The sequence below is a fragment of the Ochotona curzoniae genome, unplaced genomic scaffold (genome assembly GCF_017591425.1).
Source record: "Ochotona curzoniae isolate NIBS_2020 unplaced genomic scaffold, NIBS_Ocur_1.0 contig_2321, whole genome shotgun sequence".
Taxonomy (NCBI): domain Eukaryota; kingdom Metazoa; phylum Chordata; class Mammalia; order Lagomorpha; family Ochotonidae; genus Ochotona; species Ochotona curzoniae.
Window position 1 is genome coordinate 17,753,111 of NW_024465421.1, and position 23,195 is coordinate 17,776,305.

General features: G+C 48.2%; 1 protein-coding gene across 1 annotated transcript in view; it reads right to left on the reverse strand.

Annotated features, from left to right (window-relative positions):
* SNX29 (sorting nexin 29) overlaps nucleotides 1-23,195 on the reverse strand; it is a 247,346-nt gene that overhangs the window by 95,461 nt on the left and 128,690 nt on the right. Inside the window, exon 15 of the mRNA XM_040973311.1 lies at nucleotides 1,578-1,684. Coding sequence (XP_040829245.1) covers nucleotides 1,578-1,684 — 107 coding nt within the window. The remainder of the gene's footprint in view (nucleotides 1-1,577; nucleotides 1,685-23,195) is intronic.

Sequence of the window (23,195 nt, forward strand, 5' to 3'; positions counted from 1 at the left end):
AAGAAATAGACACACTGAGTTAGGAGATCTTCAAAACACACTTATTTGTAGGTTACTTTACATTAAAAGATAAAACAAACAAAATGCTGTTGAATGTAAGGAGATGGAAAAGATGCCATCTCTGTCCTCAAGGGACTTCGAGTGCACAGAGCATCTCACCAGCCTAAGGGTGGAGGCCGTTCCCTTAACACAGCCACCAGCTGACTCCAAGGCTCAGAGCCCCACTGTCTTCAGGGAGGGATGGAGAGGTGGGGAGAGGACATGGGGGACTGGACAGAATTCTCAGGCCCCACAGCAGTCAGCCTCGTGGCTGACTCTCCCTGCACTACCAGCCTGTTCTGTGAGGATCCCAGCACACCTGTCCATGAGTTGAGAGCTCAGATTGCTTTTGGAGCCATTGTCCTTCCTCAGAGTTCTGCTAGGAGATGGACCAAAGAGACCCTATGGATGAACCCACGAACCAGCCACCAACAGAGTGAGAGACAGGCAGGCGCCAAAGGGGTCTCCTTTCAAGGCCCTAACTCTGAGATGCACATCTCCATAGCAACCAGCAGGTGCTTCTCCGATTATAAAAGTAACACTAGGCCCCAGCTGTTAGATCAGCAGGTGCACCTCCATACATCCCTCTGTAAGCAGACAGAGGCATGACTGGCAACCACTGCTGCCACGACAGGCCTGCACACACACACACCCCAAAATCACACTTCCCAGCCCCACCACTGGGCACGGGGAGAACCAAGGGTTTATTTTCCCTATCACAGAAACCACTTATGCAGATAGAGAGGACAAACATCACCAAATGACTTTATTCTTATCAGAATAAATACATCTGGCTTTTCTCCTTTGATTTCTTAGTGAGATGACTGACAGATGAGTTTCCTAACCTTAAACCTTCATTTAAATCCTCAAGAAATCCTATTTTTATATACACTGTTTCTTTAGCATGTGGAGGGTCTTGCTAAAGTTCATGGAAAATGCTCGCTGTGGGAAACCCCAGGCATGGACTTCACAGTGTTATCACTAGAGTGCTGGAGGAATGCTGGATCCCGCTGTCACATTATTACGCCCATCACGCCATCATGGCTAGCTGCCTCCCACACACACAGGTCTTCCCTGTTAGGGCCAATGTTGTTGTGACTAACTTTCTCCCATGGTGTTTTTGGTCCCTCTGTCAAACAATCGACTTCATCTGCAATTAACTGACAATGAACAAATGAGCACTGCCAGACAGAGCGTCCACTGCACCTGTCCTCACACACTGCCCTCTCCTGCTTCTCACCTCCAGACACGATGTGAGATTCCTTTCCCTTCTTGTACAGTGAAATGTACCTGTCTCCCCTCTCATTGTCTTACCCCAAGTGCCAGACATCTCTATTTCAGGGTAATTAATCTTCAGGGAATCAGCTCTCCCTCCTTTATCAAGCGTGCCATTTCTCTGCATTTCTGTTTGCTGTTGGGAGGCAGTGTCTGGCGGCCTCTTGAGGCAGGCCTCTATTTTGACAGGCCAGGTTGGGTCCTGGAAGGACCACATGCAGCCAGGATTCAGCACAAAGACACAGAAAACATGCTGGCATTACCTCAATGAGCTTCCTCTCATAGGAGCTGGCCAGTTCCTCAGTAGCTTCCCCAGGCTTCTGGGCTGCGGCTGTGACTTCTCCATCCATGCTCCAAAGATTCGGCACAACTTTAAGAAAAGAAAGTTAGTAAGTATTTTATCCATAATCAAAAATTATTCTCTCTACAAAAATTGTTTTCCTTCTCAAATAGGTTCTTGAGAGAAGCCTCTTTAAAAGGGGGCGGGGGGCAATTACTGATCACTGGAGTACAGGTGCAACAGAGGGAGCGCTTGGCTGTGACCACAACAGTGAGACATCTTGTAAGACAGAGGTGCCAGGACCTGGTTACTTCCATTTCCTGGGCGAACAGTCATCACCACAGCAACACACAAAAGCCCACTTTGGTGTCACCTCCAGTGACCGAACTGCTTTTCCTCCAATGAAAAGTGACCTAATGAGGTGGCACCTGCCCACAGCTCTGGGTGGGATGGTGATGGGGGTCATAGGACAGAAAGTGGCACTGATCAACTGTGCTCAAGGTAACTGCTATGCCGTCAATGGGATAAATATAGCACCAAGGCATGATGTCAACACGATGACACATCAAGGAGACTGGCTGCCAGGACAGAGCCAGCATAGACACAGCAGACACCTCTGGGTGTTGAGTCCACTACTGGGGGTACCCCTGTATATGCCTGCTTGGCATGGCACAACAAATATAGTGGAACAGAGAACAAGCTGTACCATTCCAAGGATAGTGACAGGCGGGAAAGAGCTCCTGGATGTATTGGAAGAACCCAAATGAGTCTCAAGTCTGAAAACAAGATCAACTCCACAGATAGGGTCCTCTGTACTCTGAGGATGAGACTCCTGGGTGGCAACTAGCAGCTCAAGGGAGAAAACGATGCAGTAGTTCCAGGGTCTAAGGCTAGCCCACTAACGCCCCCCAAAAGCGGGTAGACAGCATTCACCTCCAAAGGGACAAATGTGCTGCCAAAGCCAACTCCAGGTGATGTCTCCAGAGAGGACACAAAAGATGGCACAGCCAGGGAACAAGAACAGCGAGACACCGAAAAAAAGCTCTTTATCCAAATAAGATTGTAACAGCAATAAATGAAAGATTAAATATAAGTAGAAAGAGTAACACATTTTTTTTAAAGCAAAGGATAATCAACAGACAAATGGAAAAAAATAGAGATCTAAAGATCTATGAGCCAAAATAAGACCACCTCAGAAAGGAAAAACTAAAGGTAAAATAAGAAGAAATCAGAGATATAATTCAACAAGATTCAGGACAGCAAAGTCAGAGCTCAGGAGAACCCAGAGGAGAGACATGAATGAAAGGGAACATAGCCCAATGGACAATAGAGCACCTGTGACAGAAGGGACAAGAAGAGGATACAAACTTTCAGAGGAGAAGAATTTCTACAAAGGTTAGGAAGTCAAAAATGATACAAGATTTCTAACCTGCAGCACTTCACACTAGAAAAAAGGAAGGAGTAACCTCCCACATCCTGAGGAATAACTATTTCCAACTTGGAATTATTTATCGAGCCAAATTACCTGAGAAGTAGAATAAAAGTATTTCCAGATACATAACCTCTCAAAAACTACCTCTCACTGAAACAAGGAAGGACAACTAGGAATAATAAGATAGATTTCAAAGTAGCAGGACTCTGACACTAATGTAAAGGGATTACTAATGACGCCCGCTGGCAGAACACAAATGCCAGCCGAGGGATTCATGGATGAACACAATGCAGGAACCCACACCCAAGTTCAGATTCAGGCAGCGACACCCCAAAATCCCACATGGCCACACCCCCAGTGAGCGCCCTCTTAGAGGATTCCTCCCTCATCAAGGGCTTCAGGAAAAGTATATACATTTTGAGCTGTATGAACAGGTCATTCCATTTTCAGTAAGAAAGTGAAGCTGTGCTGAAAAGATTGAAGCACAAAGAAAGGTCCAAAGTGGAAAATCAACAAAGGCTATGTTTAATAGACTCGCCAGAATCTGAAACCTGCATCCGCTTCTCGTGAGTTCGCAGAAGATTCAAAGCAATGCTATTCCTCCAGCTGGGGGAAACACACAGCATTCTCAAATGAATCATTGCCCTGGAATGTGCAAATGTGATTCGGTCTGGCCACTGCAATCTCATGCAAAACCTGAAGATGGCTGTGCTATTTCCCTAGCATAGAATCCCCAGCAATTCCAATCAAACTGGTTAACACTTAGAAAAATCCACACTTTATTGACCTGCCTATGCTCCAAGGAGTCGGTAATTTTCTCCTGTATTTCCACAAAGGCGTAACTGCAGCCATTAGACTCCACATGGAAGAAAGCCTGATTGGGTAGAAACAATGGGGCTCCTCTGTTGAAGCTCAAATCATCAGAGTGAAGCTGTGTTTGGCAGAAGCACAAAGCCAGGTGCTTTGAGTCGGAACTATTTCCCACATTCCAGCAAAGCTGTGGCCCATGAGCAACCTATTCAGAGGGGAGCGTCGCAGCTTGTTATCTCGGAGCAGCCACTCAGCATGTGAGGGGGCATCTGTGAGGAGGCATCCAAAGTAAGCAGACACTTTGCTGGTCTCCCCGGCAGGCACAGCATGGTGTACACGCACATATACACGCACATGCACACGCATAGTTTCTGCCAAAATGATTTTACCATCAACCTCCAATACCATGGAGAGCAGCACAGCAAACTGCAGGAGGACATTACTGTGTTACTTTCAATTCAAACACACTTAGCACGATGCTGACAACAGAGCCAGGGAAAGATCATTTGAATGTCCAGACTGGTTTCTTAGGACATTCTTAACGGACAGAGGGAAGTACGCCTAGGGCCTGGAACAGAGGGCCAAGCTCTGCACCCTGGCTGGAACCTGGGATGCTTTAAACTTTCAAAGGAGAAAGACACTCCATGGGAGAGGTGCCAGTGATCGCCACAACACAGCAAGGACTCAGGGCTGAGCTGAGGATGGATCAATGCAAGCCATCCTTGGTGTGCCTGTCCAGTGCATTTAGTCCCCTGGGTTTTGTTCAGCAGAGGTCAGGAGAGGGGATCCCTGTGTCTGGCTCACTCATCTCCAGCAAGCGACAAAGCGTCAGCTTATCAACAATGGACAAGGTGACACAGGTGGCCCCAACAACATTTTTAAAACACTTTAGTCTAGGCCCAGCTTTGTGGGCCAATGTTGCAGAAGTGAATGAAGCCACTGCTTGGGAATCAGCATCCCTAACAGTGCCGGCTGAAAGCTCAGCTCCTCTACTTCTGGTCCGGCTCCCTGTTAATGCACCTGGGAAAGCAGCAGAAGATGACCCCAAGTCCTTCAGCCCCTGCACTGACATGGGAGACCTGGATGAAGATCTTGCATCCTGGCTTTACCCTGGCTCAGCCATTTAACCTGGCCACTGCAGCTACTTAGAGCATGAATCACCTAATGGAAGGTGACCTGAGGCCTCAAAAACTTCCCAGAAAATTACATCAAGAAACCCAAGGCAAGGCCGAGAGGGAAGAAGCAGAGGACACATGAGAGGAGGACAGGTCTCAGAGGGATGTGGAGCACACCGGGCAGGAGGGTTGAATCCACCTGCACTGTCTACTGAGGGAGCAGCCCCTGCCTGCTCTGGCCAGCCTCTGCACTCACTAGTACAGCAGAAAGGAACAACCCAACATAGAGATGCTCCTCCTGCAGGGTCCAGGAGTCCCTAGGTGACTCAACGCCTGCAGGGAGTCTGAGACCACAGTTCACACTTGCTGGGTCCAAAGTAGAGACTATTCCCAGACCTTGACAAGTCCATGTGCAGTAGGAGGATGGCAAGCATTTCCTTCTGAGTACTAACATGCAGAGGCAGAGAGGAGACGATGGCTCCCCTCAAGAGTTTGTGACTGCAACGGTGCAATGTGCAGGTGGTGAGAGCTACACCTGACTTGTGAACTCTGTCTCCCTGGCTAGCACCACTATCACTGTGGGACTGGGAGAGGGGGACAACTGGGGTGCTGTGGCTATGTTGCTCGGCTGTGATGTGCAGTGGGTCAGGTGGAATAGATGCACAGTCAGCTTACAGTGAGACTTTGGCGACACAGACCCTTGGAGAGTGAATTCCTTCCCCCACAATGATCCTCCCAAAGCCTAACACTGCCATCTCATCTGTATTCCCAGAGCACAAAGGCGAGTGACTGTTAGGGGTCAGGGTGAGGCTGCTGAGCCTCAGGGTGAGCCTGTGAGGCTGCTGCTTCCCAAGCATTTGAACCTGATTCGTGGCAAATGGGCACAGATAGAGGATGACTTCTGAGGACAGCTACTGCTGCACAGACCAGGAGAGAGTGCCCTGGAAGAAATCCTGTGGCAAGGGGAAACCAGGCCCCTCTCAAGCGAACTCCTAAAGACAGACGGACATGGAGCCCGGAAAGACATGCCATTTGTTTAATCATTTGCTGCTCATCATCATCTCCTCCTAATTGGTTGGTGACCATAAGGGCAGGAGGCCTTGTTGGTTCTGCTCACTCAGGCCAAATGCCTAGAATGGGTTCTGGACTGCAACAGGCCCTTGGTGACTATCTCCTAAAATAAATATTTACATAAATGAATGACCAGACCAAGGTGAATGCCTTCTGATCCCCAGGTATGAGCCAAATGACTGTCCTGTCACCTCTTGGGTCTCATCTCAAGCATGCAGCACGTGGACAGGGATAAGACAACAGCTGCTAAATGAAACATCAAGTGCTGCTCTGGGATTTCTGGATCCAAAGACCCAAATGCCAACAGCTTATGTATCTGGGCCTGGGAATTCTTCACACTCCACAGCTGGGGCCTCTCTCACACTGACACAGGCTGGCAGCCTGGACAGTGATAAAATAAAAATAAAAGACACCTTGGGATACAGAAGAGGAATTGCCCAGGCTGGTGCTGATGAGGCTCTCATGAGCAATTAAACAGCTGGAAGAGAGAGCTACTGCCCCATTGTGGGCAAGATGCCACTTGGAGAGGCAGCTGGCGGCCTCCAAAGGCTCCCCATGGCTGGGTGCCCAGGACCCTACAATGGTTGTTGCCCCTTAGGGGTCTGAGCCAGAGAAGTGGAATGTCCATTATCATACTTCAGACCTGAGGCGAGGCAGCCAACAGCAGGAGGCAGCAATGCTGAGGCAGTGCCCTGAGTCAGCACACATGAACAGGAAAGAGATCCAAATGGACGTGGGGGAGGCAGGAAGTGAGCACAGGCTCACAGAGGGCATTCACGGTCACAGGTCATGGTCGGTTGCCAGGATGGTGATCCTACATTGGCCAACACTCACTGTGAGCCAAGTACCACACACTATAATGCCCTCCTCAACCTACCAGGTTGACACAATCCCTTATCCATCAGACACACAGAAAAACCGCCAGACCAGCGGGAAGGGAGGAGGGTGTGGCAATCACCAGGTGGGAGTCGGGCCCACACCCACTGGTGCCTCCCAGCTTCTACTGGATAACTCCAGAGGCTTTCAAATGGAGGGATGGGGGACATAAAGGTTCCTTTAAGTCCATCACTCTGGGGTTTGAGGATGTGGCTTCCAGGTCTTGTTTTCCTTGTCACTCAATTCTGCTGGCAGAAACCCTATGGAATTGGCAAGAAAACCCAGTAAAGGCAAGAGAGATCCTTTGTGGCAAAAAGTTGGGTTTGGGGGCTTCTTTCACACAAATCAGGCTTTAGAAGCTGTGGCTTGTGCCTCCTGAAGTTGAGCTCACAACAAACCCAGAGGAGCAGTGCACTGAGGCTCAGGGATGCCCCGTGGCTGCCATGGTGGTGACACAAACTGAATTTTTCTGGCTGCTCAGACGCCAACTTAGGCCAGGTGACCTGCCTGCTGCAGTTGTCATGCATCAGCAAGCATGAGACCAACAGAGGGCTGGTGAAGCCAGCTTACTCACAAGAATTTTCCCACTGAGGCAGGAACAACCCAAGCCAGCCGGGGGGAGAGGCCAAGTGAAGGGGAACTGACAACTCAGCCACCAACTTGAGCCAAGCTGGCGCGCGACAGTCTTAGTGAACCTGACCCAGATGGACCCATCACTCTGATATGGGGCAGGACAGAGCTGGAAGATTTCCCAGTCTGTCTCTGACTGTGGATCCTAACTCCACCTTCCTGCATGACAATCCAGAATGCCCACTTTCCCACCTGGCACCTGAATACTTTGTATGATAAAGAGTGAGATTTTCCAAGATCACTAAAATCTTGACCACACCTTCAAGTGAGTGGCACAAGAATTGTCCATTTCCTAACTGGTTGGGAGACCGCCAATGGGGAACGTCTTCTCTGCAGGTTCCAGCCCAGACAGAGAGGGGTCAGGGGACACTTAAAAATCCCAAGATCCTTCTGAAAATCTTAGTGTCTCTCCCTCTCCCCTTTCAGAAGCGCCCCCCACCACCACACACACACCTCCCAACCCTATCCAGGAGATGCTTTCCCCTTCTTTCTACATTCATCTGGTCACTTTTGCAAATAAAACTTCTTGAGACTTGTCTGTAACCATTTCCCAGCTTTTTTTTTTTTTGAGACTAAGCTAAGGAAAGAACCCACCAAGCTGTTCTGATAACAAGAGGATGCCGTGACCATGTGGACATTGAGCTCCACACAAAGATGCCATGATGACCTTCCCAGATCTCATGCACTGCACCCCATCCAAACTCCACCCTGATTGTGTATTCAGTCGGGCACCATCCCCTGCTAATAAAGGAGACCACTGAGCAAAGGCACTCGTTCCTTTCAGTTCCCTCCTTGTGGAAAATTTGTGAGCTTTCTCTCACCTTCTCCTGGTGAGCATCTCACCTCTTGCACTTGCCACCATTCACATCTGAATGTATACTGGTTCTCTCACTTTAAATAAATGCCTTTTTTTTGCACTTTGCTTATGCCCCTGCTTTGAACTCTTATCTTACTCAACAGCAAGAAACTGGAATGGAAACACAGGGAACATGCTGCCACAATCTCCTGAGCTGAGCTGGACCTCATGGAGCAGAGAGGAGCTGTCACTGCTGTACCCTGCCTGACCTCCTTTCTCACAGCACTGCGAGTAAGACTGATCTGTTCGACAAGAGAGCAAGCAGAGTCTCCACAATCGGCAAGCGTTCCCACAGTACACCGTACGCGAGGAGTCCCTGCTCAGTCACACTAAGGTCTGGCAGAGCAGACAACAAACCCCTGCCCTCCAGGAGGCTCGAGTCTACAGGGGGAGTGAGACACAACAACAAATCCATGTAACTGTCATCCGGTGACGCCAACAGCTTCATAGAAAACCACAGCCGCAGGTCAGACACGGTTCCAGATAGAACCACCTCTCGCTAGCATGACACTCAAGCACACACCTTCAGGGAGAGAGGAAGACAGCTACACCATGATTGCAAGGAAGAACCCCAGGTCCATGGGCTCACTACGACAAAGTCCCAAGAGTGGGACATGTTATAGAGAGAGGTGTGAAGCAAGTTTGTCGGGGGGAAGAATGACAGCAAACAGGAAAAGGAATCCAGGAGCTTTGTGGACCACATGCAGGGCACAAGGATTCCAAGTGTGAGGGGACACCTCTGAGGCTGGAGGGCCAAACCCTGGCACAGCCTGGCTCTGATGCATCAAGGAGGGATGGGGGTGGCTTGGGGGAGGGGAGGAGCAGAGACCCTGGTCATCATCCTGGAGAGGCAGGCGAGCTATGGTGGAGGAGAAGATTGTCACTCTTATCCTTGCTCCCAGAGCATGCCCAGGCCTTCCAGCAGCACAGTAGATCACGCAGCTTCTCAGTGGGAGGCAGGGCAGCTGCCAAGGCGGCCAGCTCTCGTCTATGACATAGCCTCCAGCAACACTTCCAAAGCATGTGCGGAAGGACTCGCTGGGAAGCCAACCAAGCCCCATCTGCAGTTGCTTAGGGGCGGACTCAGTAAACCTTCACTGAGGCACAAAATGAACTAAACAGTAATGCTCCAGTGGGCAGTGCCACCACAAAGTGCCAGCCCTGCTGGGCTTCTCTCGAGCAGAGCAGGCCACCCACTGCACCATGGAAGGAACGCAGCACCGGTGTCAATCACAGATTCCCGACACCTTTCTCGCCATGGAACGCTTCTCAGCTGGGGGTCAATCATCCATGTGCTTCACCCGGACTGATGATGAGCTGCTCTGAGCTGCTTGCTACTTTTATTCACAGAATCAGCTTCAGGGGAAAGCAGAAGGAAATAGACCATGCAGGCCTTAAGAACACCAGGTAAAGCCCGAGACATCAGAGGAAGAATCTGTACTGAGAATCAGCCTAAGGGAGCAGGACTTGGATCCTGGGTCTGGTCCATCCTCTCCTGGGCATGCCTCCCAACTCCTCTGAGCTCCTTGCATTCCCACTGAACAGCTGTATTCCATGTACTATATTGTTTTTAAAAAGCACTATATGTTGAAGAGCATAGGTGTTCCATGCTCCTGGCCTGACCCAGTCCATACCATCGTGGCCACTGGGGAAGTGAACCAGCAGATGGGACATCTGTTTGTTTCTCTCTGTAATTCTCTTTCAAATAAATAAATAAATAAATCTTCACAAAGGAAATGAAAAGCTACGCCATGCAAATAATAACCTCAAGACAACAGGTATGGCTAGTTTAAAAAAAAAAGTACTATATTTAAGAGATTTTTTTTTGTCTGTGAAAACTACTTTAAAAAATCATCAGTCTCTTTATTAAAAGAAAGTAGAGTAAGCAGCTACCATTGTAATTCAAAATCTGAGCACAGGAAAATAACTTGGACAAGGAACTCCTGAAAGTGACTGCAGCACACCTGGCCACCATCGTTGCCTATGATATTGCTCCACTTCTCTTCCAGCGCCCTGCTTGTGGCCTGGGAGAGCAGAAAAGGATGGTCCAAAGCCTTGGGACCCTACACCTGTGTGGGAGACCCGAAAGAAGCTCCAGACTTCTGATCAGCTCAGCTCACCACTTTGGGAGTAAACCAGCAGGTGGAAGATATTTCACTCAATCTCCTTCTCTCTATAAATCTGACTTTCCAATTAAAATAAATGATAGGAAGGAAGAAAAGAAGGAAAAAGACCAAGACACGGGAGAGGCAGAGAGAGGAAAGAAGGAAAGGAAAAGCAGAAACAACAGAGAGAAAGAACCATACACGCTCAGAGAGCGATCAGGGTGAGGGCTGCAACAGCAGCTGGCCGCTCCGACAAGCACTCAGCAGGGAGACCCACATACGCTACATGGTGGCCTCAGTCCAGGTACCAGGTGTCAGTACCAGAGGAGGGAAAACTGCACAATGAGTCTGGAAGGGCAAAGAAAACTCCTTCCTCCTCAAGACTGGCACAGTGTCTGGCTTGGAACCAAACAGTGTTTAATCTCTCAACATCAAATAACGTCGATGTACAAAATTAATTGGCAGCAACAATGATTTAAAAGCAAACTCAGATGGGATGCCAAAAGTGTAAGTGACAGAATAAATAAAGGCCTTGATCAAAATTTAAAAACATGTCTGCTTCCAGTGAACAAACAGCCCAGGGCACAGCAGAAAATATCTGGAAACCACACAAGGGCACTTCAAAGAGCTCCCAGAACATTGAATTAAAAGTTTGTTGTGATGAAAAAAAAAAATTGCAACCTATGTGTAGCTTGTGTGTTTTTCATTAACTTTTGAAGACTCTCATGCATACCTGAGCAAAGATCTAGTATCCACACATACAAAGAATCCTTACAACTCAACCAAATTAGAGCCAGAATTCCCAGGACAGCCAATCTATTACTGGAGCCTCCTTCTCCCATAAGTCTGGGACAGACCCAGAGCAACTTCTCACAAACTAGTGTAATGGGCTGTATGGGCTGCTGAGAACCCACGGCTTCATGTTAAGATGTATGTGTATATGTCTTTGGATGGGGCAGATGGAGACAGAGATCAATCATCTACCCACTGGTTCACTCCTCAAGTGTCCACAACAACCAAACTTGAACCAGGTTGAAGCTAGGAGCCAAGAACATCCTGGTCTCCTATTTGGGCACCAGGCCCAAGCCTTTGCCCATCTTCCATTGCCTATCCAGGTGCATTAGCAGGGAGCTGGATGGAAACAAAAGGAGCCAGGACTCAAAATTTCACTCCAGTATCAGATGCCAGAGTCAAGCAGTGGCTTCACCCAGTGCACAACAGCACCAACCCCACACCTTCACTTCAGCTCGGCATCACAGTCCTCGGAGCCCGACTTCCCATCCAGCTCCCTGCTTGTGGCCTGGGAAAACAGTCAAGGACAGCCCAAAGACTGGGGACCCTGCACCCTTGAGGGAAACCTTCAGGTCAGCTCAGCTTTGGTGTTGTGGTGACTTGGGGAGTGAATCAATGGACAGATTTCCCTGTCTGTCTCTCCTCCTCTCTGTATATCCGACTTTCCCATAAAAATAAATAAGTCTTTTAAAATGGTTTTAAAAAGTAACAGGGTTCCTATAAGAGGGACCTCTGCTGGGTGGGTACCTGGCACTCAGCTTAGCCGCAGGTGGTATTTGAGGGATGAACCAGCAGATGGGAGCTCATACCCCCTCTCTGCCCATTTTACTTACAATTCAAACCATCGTTGATAGAGGAGCAGTGATTCTGTCCCTTGGACTTGGTTTTATATACTGCTTCCAATCCAGCTGAAAAATGAGTGTTTGGGACATGCCAAGGTCCACCACCTGCTCATTCTTCCTTAAAAATACTAGAGCATGCCCACTGCAGCCTTGTTTGGAATATCACAAACGAGACTGGCATCTCCCCCAGGGCTGACCAGCAGACTGGTCTGTTAGCCCACACAGGCTGTCAGTCAGGAAACAAGCCCAGGTGAGACTCCACCATCCTGCGCCTGTGTTTACATACCATCTTTCCTCCACGCGGCAGGGGGACCCAGCAGATGGGTTACTAACGAGGAGAACATGACTGGTTGAGAAATAAAAGCTATTTTTGTGACTGATAAATCGTGGCTTGACTCTTTGCCCAAAAAGGAATCCCACCACAATTTAAGAACTAGTTCCTGCCTAAGACCAGCTCACAAAGACCTCTCCAGACAGTCTGGAAGCGCACGTGGACAACACAGGAAAGCTGCCTGCCTATTCAGCACACCTTTGCTTTTTCTTCATTCAGACATCCTAGAGCCCTGGTATACACACTTGAGTGCTCGAGTCAAATCCAGCTGACACCAGCATGTCTAAATCATGTTTTATAGGCACACAGCCATGGCTACATAATGCCACAGTTATGGCCACAGAAGACCAGCAGAGCTATGACAGGGGTGCTATGTGGCCCACAAAGCAAAGACCATTTGCAGAGCAAGCCTACTGAGCCCCGTCCTCAGGAAGAAGGGAGGTACAGGAACCAATGCTATCTCAGAGCTCTAGCCAGAACAGTCGGGGACACAGCCTGACCCAGACAGAGGAATCCTCAGCAATGCTGACAAATATTGGGAGCATGGCAGAGGGTACTCAGAGTCAGAACAGCTCCCCACTTGGCATGTGGCTGAAAACATCACCAAGCAGGGGGCTGTGTGTACCCCGACGCCAACTAAGAGAGCCCCTTGATGGAAGATTCCTAAAGCCTGCAATGAGCATCTCACCTGATTACACAAAAGTCACAAAAATCATCTAAAAACACACTGTTCTTCAGGGAGAATTTTTAAAGTAGCAAAAATATTTGCTTGGGGTCATCTGCTGTGATCGACTGCGGTGGGTAACAGAAGTCTCCGTGCTTTGGTCCAAACTCCTTTGGGGTCCACCTGGCCACCTGGCCTCAGGGAGACCACACCTCTCCCACTCTGGGCTTCACTCGGTGTTAGAGAGCTGTGACCAGGACCTGAAGGTTCAGTCCAAGGCAGTCAGCACCCTTGGAAACCACTGCTCACTCAACAAATCAACAGAGCAACTTCGGCTCTGGCCTGACCTGGCTAAGCCACAAGGGCTGCCTTCCATCTCTCACCACGCTATAGATTCTTTCTTTTCCCTCTTTCCCTCTTAAACTCACAGAATTACAAAGGCCTTAATTTTTAAAGAGTTTACCTTAACAATGCACATTCATTTTTCAGGGAGCCATTAAATAACCATGAGAAGCCTTTTGAGCCGCAGGGGTGGTGAGTCATGCTTCCTGCCAGCATACACCTCATTCCTGGTCTCTGCAGGTTACAACGTCTCAGACTCTCCAACAGCATTCATTCATTTCATTCTGCACCTTTCAGGACAGGTGCATATTAACATCCACCATACACAGCACTTTTCAAGTCTCCAGATTATTGGCAAGACTGTTCTCCAGATAAAAATGTGTGCAAAAAAAAGATTCGTCATCACTAGAGTTCATTGTTGGGAGGGAGTAGAACAGCAGGGATGCCAAGTGAGGAACTCAGCACCTTGCAAAAAGGTGGCTCTTGCGGGGAGGCTGAGGAGAGGGGCTGGACACTGGCTGGTTTCCCAGTGTAAGGCCTGGGTCCTGCATGCTTCATTAACCCACTGGTTAGCTAAGCAGAGGCTTTGCCATTGACCCCAGCACACTACCGTGAATGTTACCTACAATGAAGATGGCAAAGTTGGTGTTCAACTGGGTGCTGCAAAATCAGTGCACTTTTTCACAGATGAAGGAAGCTTGTTGAGTTTAGGAGTGAGAAAAAACACCCGGTGACAGCTGTTACCTCAAGCCTTCAAACAATTTTGGGAAAAGACTTCAAATTTCCCATACAAGGTTACCACCAGGATGGAAGGAGAGGAACAAGAGCTCTTACTTAGGTCTGCTGGACCAGACCACAGGGGCAGTCACAGGGCAAAGCAGACTTCAGTCCAATGACAAGGGACAGCTCTCACCGATGTCTTAGAAACAGGAAGGCACTGGGGAGAGGGATGGAGAACTGAGGTTTAAAAGGCACAGAGTTTCCCTTTTGCCAACAAGCAGAGTTCTAAAGACATCCGGCACTGATGGTTCCACAACACTGAGTGTATGCACACTCCTGGACTGGACACTTAACAAAACAGTTAAGATGGGATCTTTATTCTAATATGCATTTTGCCCCAGTTAAAAACCAAACTCTGAACAGGATGTCTGGCTTAGCATCCCAAATCATAGCACCTATCATAGCACCTGGGTTTAAAGCCCAGTTCAGCTCCTGAAATTCCAGCTTCAGCAAATGAAAACCCTGGGAGGCAGTAGAGAGGACTCAAGTTAACTAGGTCCTACCGCGCACATGTGAGCTTCCGGCTCCCAGGTTCAAACCAGGCGAGGCCCAGTCCTCACAGGCTTTTGGGAATTGAACCAGGGGATGAGCAATTTCTCTGTCACTTTGCCTGTTAAATAAATAAATGCATTTTTGCAATTAAAAGGCAGGGGAGGACAACAGCTGGAGTCCTAAATTTAGAACCCAAAGAACTAAACTAAACTCCAAGCTCTGTGGCTTGCTAATTGAGAAATCTGTGTTGAGCTTTGGCTTGTGAGCTTACAATGTGAGAAGAGTAAGACCCTTAACTAGTCACCCCAAAACAAGTTGACAGACAAGTGCACTCTGGGACTGATGTTGGGGTATAGCACTTGAGACACTCCCCTCCCACATCAGAGCACCCGTCCAAGCCCTAGCTACTCCATTTCCAATCCAGCTCCCTGCCTGCGCACTGGGGAAGACAGCAGATGACAGCTCAAGTACCCAAGTTCCTGTCACTAGTGGGTGAGACTCAGATAGAGTTCCTGGTACAACTTCAGTTATTGTGGCCACCTGAGGAATAAACTAACAGGAAGTCTGTCTCCCTGTCTCACACATGCATGTACTCTGCCTTGCAAACACACAAATCTTAAAGAAAATAAAGAACAGTTTTTGGGCCCACCGGCGGGGCCTAGTGGCTAAAGTCCTCGCCTTGAACGCACCGGGATCCCATGTGGGCGCCAGTTCTAATCCCAGCAGTTCCACTTCCCATCCAGCTCCCTGCTTGTAGCCTGGGAAAGCAGTCAAGGATGGCCCAATGCTTTGGGATTCCACTTGTGGGAGACCTAGAGGAAGAGCTCCTGGCTCCTGGCTTCAGATCAGCACAGCACTGGCCGTTGCAGTCACTTGGGGAGTGAACCATTGGACGGAAGATCTTTTTCTCTATCTCTCCTCCTCTCTGTATATCTGACTTTGTAATAAAAACAAAATAAATCTTAAAAAAAAAGTTTTCTCTGCAAACCACAGAGTATCATCAAACAGCTCAGTAGTTCTACTGCTCAACATGAGAGGACCTGAGAAAGCTGGCACCATGCCCCTTTGATGCATACACACCAGTGTGTCTTTTTTTCCCAATGAGAAAAATAGAATCTACGGGCAGGAAAGTAAGAAGAAACCAATAATTGCCATCCTCAACCTCACAAGGCTGGCCTCTCTGAGAAGTTTACAGAGCCCCAGTGTGGCAGCAGCAGGGTAAGAACCACCAAGAATGATGTGAGATGAATGAAGAGGCAGAGAATACATAAAAACAGATCTACAGAACATTTTCATTAAGAAGATACAATTACCAAGGGAGGAATGACCTATACCAAACTCTGAACCCTCAGGAGAAGAACTGTGAATTTTATTTTTTTTTAATTTTTTTCATTTGGAATAGAATGGCAGCAAGAAGGGAGAGAGACAAGAGAAATCTTCCATGCATTGGTTCACTCCCACAAATGGTTGCAATGGCTAGGGCTTTGTCAAGCCTAAGCCACAAACCAGGATCATCACTCAGTTTTCTACAAGGGTTGCCAGGACCCAAGCACATGTCCATCTTCCACTACCTTCTCAGCAGGGAGCTGGCTGAGAAGCAGAGCAGTTGGGTCTTGAACTGTCATTCATATGGGATACCAGCATTGCATTAAGCCACAGGGCCATAATGGAAACCAGCCAAAAAAACTAAAATACCTGGGCCCTGAAAACTCTCACCCAACCTCTGATCCCCAGGGCATCATAAGCAGATACTTCACGTGCTTTGGGGGCATCATGAGATTTGCAGTTTTGGGGAGAAACCAAATTCCAAAAAGGGTCATTTGAGACCAAGGTCGGAAGGAGTTGTAAGCCCTGCCCTTCACACAGGAAGCAGCAACACCCATTCAAATGGGCAAGGTAGGGGGCAGCACAGTGGCCACTCTCAGCCTACCTGGGAAACAGCACAAGGTCAAAAGAGGCAATGAGGAAAGGAGAGGCTTGGAGCAAGTGTGAGACAAACCCCAAGCACACCTGCTGAAGAATCCCTCAGGTGGGCTGCTCCAGCATCTCTCCCAGTGCCCACCCTCTTGCCAATCAATGGAAATCCACCATGATGCTTCACATTTTTTCTGTGATCCTGGACAAGTGACTGGGACTCTGCTTCCTCATGTATCGAACAAAGACCCTAACATCAACCAAATGCCTAAGTCAGAGACACATGGTTCCCAAGACACTGATTGGTATGGTCTTCTGTCACTGTGTTCAACCTCTTCTGTCAGCTTTTACTGGCAGGTACCATTCAGATTCTGGGAGTGGGAGAGTGCCGCCCTGCACATTGCTGGTGAGCAGAACTAGAGATCCCAGGTAGGTGACAGTGCCCGGAGGCAAGCAACCCATCTTCTCAGAGTCCCCAAGCAGGCTCAGGCTCAGATGGGACAGCCACAACAGAGTCACTGGAGAGAAGAATCTGCACAGGGCCAAGGCCTAAACTCCGCAACACAGCCCTAACCTTCCCAATGTCCCACACCAAACTGACCAGTTCAAGCCAAGAAGCAGGATGGTCCTTAAATGCCATTAACACCCACCGGGTCACCCTGTGGATGTGACCTGGCATGCAAGGCTCCGTTACCTTGACAGAGCGGCCCCAACCTCCAGCACTATCTCCCTACACCATATCTCTGTGTCTGTGGTGAGCTCACCATTGCTTGGAAGGAACCCAGCAAGCCATGTGGGACATGCTGGGTACAATGGAGATATTGGAGGGGAGGGTTTCAAAAACACTCTTCCATGACAGGATTCAAACATGAGCAAAGCTACAAAGTATCTGGGGTGCTAGAATTAATCTATTCCCTTGCCAATGGAGAGAGTGGGCATCAAGGCTGGCTGTAAGAAACACATGCCAACATGTGCCATGTGGAGTCATCATTTTGAGAGCGTCTGTGATGCTGCTACCCCCATCTCCCACAAATTCTGCCCATCCTACTCAGCTTCTATTCTTATCCATTGCTCATTTGCGTAATTTTTACACTGCAGAATATAGCTGGCCTAAGAATATTTTTTTTATAATTACACCCATCACAGGAACTGTCAGTATCTAATGAAGGATAATTTCAGCTATTATAGGAAGCTTAAAAGATCATTTTCATGAATAATTCGTAATATGAATCATTAAATTCAAACAATATCAGAAATTGCAAAAAAAAAAATTAAAAACAGCAACTCTCATAGGTGCCTAAGGAACCAATCCTTTGAAGGCAGGGCTCAGCTATGGCAGGCGTAGAACCCATGCTGCACACAGTCAGGTCGGCAGCCCATCAGCTCTGGCTGCTTTTCTCCTCCCACTGTTCCTCAAGTCTGACAGTGACCTCCCTGCTCTGACTCCAGCCATGGACCCACAGCAGGGCCCAGCCTCCCCAGCATTCCCTCCAAATGAGAACACCCCAATGGGAATGAAATGGACCTATGCGCAATGCAGAATTAAGACAGTGACAAGTAAATACTTTAAGCCCCTGCATCAAGCCACACCTGCACCCCAGAGTTTAGAAACTCTATGAGATAATCTACATTCTTGTTGCCTTCTATTGGATTTATTGTCAGCCAAACTTGGGGAAAGTTCATACTACTAAAACAAGGATGCAGGAGTGAGTAAACCTGAGGCCACCGCAGAATCACAGTTCCCACAGCTCGTCTGTGCCCAGCAAAGCGGAACACACAGCAGCAGGGGACATGGGACAGGTCAAGTGGGACCAGGTGGCAGGGATGTCAATGTACAGATGCTGAAGATAGGGGTGGCCAGGAGTGTCCACATTGACCTCCAGAGAAGACACACTGCCCATAAAGATGCTGGACCAACAGGTATGCCCCAGAGGGTGGTGGCAGAGGCCCCCACCTGAATCAACCCTTTTCAGGGGTCAATGCCAGAAACTGACCTGTCCCTGATTAGAATACCATGTATGAAAACTGCAGACAAGTTCTCCGAAAGAACAATACTGACACATTAAACAAGGAAAAAGGGAAGAACAGGCTGGACCTATAAATACCCAACTCTCACCCAGATTCATAACAACCATCCAGGCTGCTCTGCCTGCCGATGATGCCAGTCTTCCAGCGACAGGTGACATCTCGTTAGTGGGGTGGAAAGACTCCACAGTGAGTCACAGGCAATGTGTATTAAAAGGGATCCAAGCAGCACACAAAACATGAGAATGTTGTGCACCCGGTAAAGCTTAAGCATTCTGCCAGGAAAGCTGTGTCCTCATTACATAATACACACAAAGCAGTGTATGCTGAAGAGCAGAGCTTTTGGTGCTGACTGCAGTATGAACTGCTGTGGGGGAAGAAACGGGGTCAGAAATGAGATGTGATCAGAGGAAGTGACTGTCGGACTGATGCCACAGGCACACTCTCCCTCAGTGGCTGTGCTTCCACACAGCTTTCCCACGAGCCCCAGGCGCCAGGATACAAGGCCACACAAGCACGGGGCTCATGGCAAAAACCTGGGAACAATCTCAGGGTCATCCGTGAGGGAATGCTGTTTAAGATGCAGGCACACCCTAACTCTGCAACAAGGATTTGCTCTTTGAACGATTTCAATCCTGATCTGCTGATCAGGAGGCAAACTGCTGACTGTGAAGTGACACAGCATTCCCTGCACAAGGCCAGGTAGATCAGGGGTCAGCAGAGGCCTTCCTGGTGCACATGCCTGTGTTTGCAGGGTGCGTGTTCTCTGCTGAAACTATTCCACTCTCTCCCTGAAGCCCCAGAGCAACAGCACACATTAATGAAGTGAGGTGGCTATTTTCCAGCAAAATTTTACTTACAAAACAGAGGCCTGTGCCTCTATTGTTTGCAATCCCTGGTATGGACTGTAATCTCACTCTGGGGGAAGGGGAAGGGCAAGAAAACAGAACAGATATACACAGAGCTGTTTAGATTTGTGTGTGTTTACATACAGATTAACACTGGTTGCCCACAGTGACAGAACTGGGGAGGTTGTTAACATTATATATCTATGTAGTTATGAACTTATTAGAAAAAAATAAGTGTTATTCATTTAAAATATTCTCACAAAATAGTCAACTGTTTTTTTAAATCTATGTGTGAAATACAAGCTCTCTAGTGACTACTGCCACTGAACTGAAGTCCCTGTAATATATCCCACCAGTATTTTTATCATTGCAAGGAACAAACAAAATTGTTCATAATTCACATTTAATTGGATGTCAACAGTCATGCAAAGAACTCTAGTTTGAAACTATCCCAAGACGGTGGAAAGAGTGATAACAAGTCATAAGAAAAACCAAGAAAATCAAACTGATTCTTCTCTCCCAGGGAGAGAGCAAACGATTAAAAAAAGAAAAAGAAGAAGAAAAGAAGTTTAAAATGTGAGCATGTTCCAAGGAGGAATGGGCAGTGTTGTCATCCCCAAAGGACAAGACAACCGAGCACCAAGCCAGAGTTGGGGGTTGGGGCTGAATCCTAATTTAATCCATTCCTCCTGGAATCAGCCATGAGCTGATAAACAGGACGCATGTCACGGTAAAATCAATTCACGTTCCCATGGGAGACAAGAGTGGGACTGACAGCACTTGGCTAGCTTGTGGCTTAAACATACAGAGCAGGAATACTCTGGTTTCATGCCACACAGGGCACTAGGCCCTGCCCAAGGCATGCCACCACCTGTAGACTTCACAGTGCCAAGCAGAGACCACAGCTCACATTTCTTCAATGAAGCGACCTGGCCACCGTCATCACTTAGCAAAGTCCGCATCCCCTGGCCTGGCAAAGACAGGGTGGCTGCTGACACATACATGTGGCAATAACCGTCTCCTCATAGTTCATTCCTCTGTCTTTAGCAAGAAAAATACCAATGTTTGCCTTGTTACTTGGCCATCTCAGTAAAAATCAAAGACACTATGCTTCTCAGCAAATCCTCATAGCTAGATAGGACCCTTATGAGAGCATTGTGGGCAACTGGCAAAGGAAACATCAGTGAACTTGAACATGCAACAACAGAAATGAGCTAGAGGATTGGCAGAGAGGGGGGCCAAGTACTATGTCTAAGATGCTGCTGGCGAAGGGCAGAATCACAATGTTCTGTGCATAATTCATGGTCTAACTCTTTAAGCACTTACTATTTTATTTTATAGAAATGCAGAAAGACAGAAATAGGAAGAGACAGATATCTTTCATCTACTGATACACTCCACAGTCCCCAAATGGCCACAACTGCCAGGACTGTGGGAAGTTGAAGGCTGGAAGTCCATCTAGGTGTCTCACAAAGGTTTAAAAGTCTCAAGCACTTGGGCCTCTTCCTGCTGCTTTTCCAGGCACATTAGCAGGAAGAAATAATGGAAGTAGGACTCAGACTGGAACGTGGATATGGGATGCTAGGATCCCAAGCACTGGCTAAACTAGCTACACCACAACACTAGACCCCTTGAATCTACAGCTTCACACTGGGATGCTTCCTGGAGCCAACTGCATGATGACCTCTGGATCAGAGTGCAGAAGGCAAAATTGTGGTAGGCGGCTGGCACGCCCATCACACCTGGTTTCCAGGCATCTCAGGTGCAAGCTGACAGGGACTTGACATGACTTCCACTCACATTATACCACTGCCTGCACTTCCTACTGAAATCCATACCAACTATTATTGCTTTTTCTGCCATTACCTTTCTTCGGGCCAGAAGAAATGCCTGTGTCTATTTCAGAGCCATGCTGAACAGGCTAATCCTTTGCATTCAAGGGCCAGGATCCATTATGGGCACTGGCTCATGTCCCAGCTGCTTCACTACCCATCCACTCCCCACTTGTGGCCTGGGAAAGCAGTCGAGGATGGCCCAAAGCCTTGAGACCCTGCACCCATGTGGGAGACCCAGAATAAGCTCGCTCCTGATGCCAGACATCTCAGCTCTGGCCATTTCAGCTACTTGGAGAATGAGCCAGTGGATGCAAGATCTTTCAGTCTCTCCTATCTGTTAAGCTGTCTTTCCAATAAAAAATAAATAAATCTTAAAAAAAAAAAAAGTTCATGTGTCAAATAAGGTGGAGATGGATTGACATCACAATGCAGCATGGTCAACAGCTACCATGACATCAGCATCCTTTGTTGGAATGCCAGTTCAAGTCCTGGCTACTCCACTTCTGATTCAGCTTCCTGTTAATGTAGCAGATGATGGCCCATGTGCTTGGGTCCCCACTGCCCATATGGGAGGCCTGGACAGACCTCAAGGCTTCTGGCTTCAGCCTGGCCCAGCCCTGGCCTTTGTGGTCATTTGGAGACTCAATCAGCACATGGCAGATGTGTGTGTGTGTGTGTGTGTGTGTGTGTGTGTGTGTGTGTGTGTGTGTGAGTGTGTGTGTCACCCTGCCTTTGAACTACATCAAATAAATCTTTTTTTAAAATCCATAGGAAGGAGTAATTAAACCATTCAGACAGGAGACAGGAATCCCAGGAGCCAAGCACCAGGCCCATCTGAAAGAATACACTCCAAAGTACCAACAGAGCCCAAGGGCTCACCAATGACTCCTAGCTTCTCTTCATGCTCATCTTCATTTTTTTTTTTTAATTCTCCATGAATATGGTTTCATTTTCTTAACAAAGCAAAAAAACAAAAACAAAACACAAACTGTTTCCTCAAAGTAAAGCTGCTGAAACCCAGTGCAGGAGGCCAGCCCTGGGGAGTGCAGCTGACTGGGGGGTAGGGGGCTCAGGGAGGCTGCTGGAGGCTCCAAACCCTTTGCGTTACCCAGAAGGCAGCCAAGGCCACAAAAGCAAGACCTTGAAACTGCGCCAGCTCATTCCAGATTGCCCAGCAGTGGGGGCCCTGCACTCTACTAATGGCATTATAATAACTGAACTGGATGCAAATGAAGGCAAAAGTAATTAAAGGTAGAGCCGAGCTTGGCCTAATTGGATCCACCTGCAGGAAACACAGTACTTCGGAAATAGTGAGTCCCCAAAACAAAAATGGGGGGGAGGAGAATCTAAGAGAAAGGGAAGGCTAATGGAAAGTCTAGCCAGGCAAGAATCTCCAGGTACAACACAACACAACACAACACAACACAACACATACCTGCAAGATCTCCCATCAGTCTGATCACTGGCACCCAAGAGTTTATCTCATAGCACATGGCAGCCTAGAAAAGCCAGCATGCTGTCTCCGGGAACCTGGTCACCTGCCCAGGTCCCCAGTCTGCAAGCTGTAGGTGGCAAAGTGCATGCATCCAGCTTGGTCAGGGTCTCCTACTCCACAGCTGCACACAGAGGCTAAGTTCTCGAAAATGACAACAATCTAACACTTGCATGCAGTGCCTGGCGGGGACTGAAACTCAGACCGCTGAACACATCACACATGCTCCTTTCAAACTTTCTAAACTTCAGTGCCCCCACCTGTAAAATGGGGCCAGAGGACTGCCTGTTCAACAGGGAGCACAAGCCATGCCATGCTGAAGGTCTGAACACCTGTCAGCTACTGCACA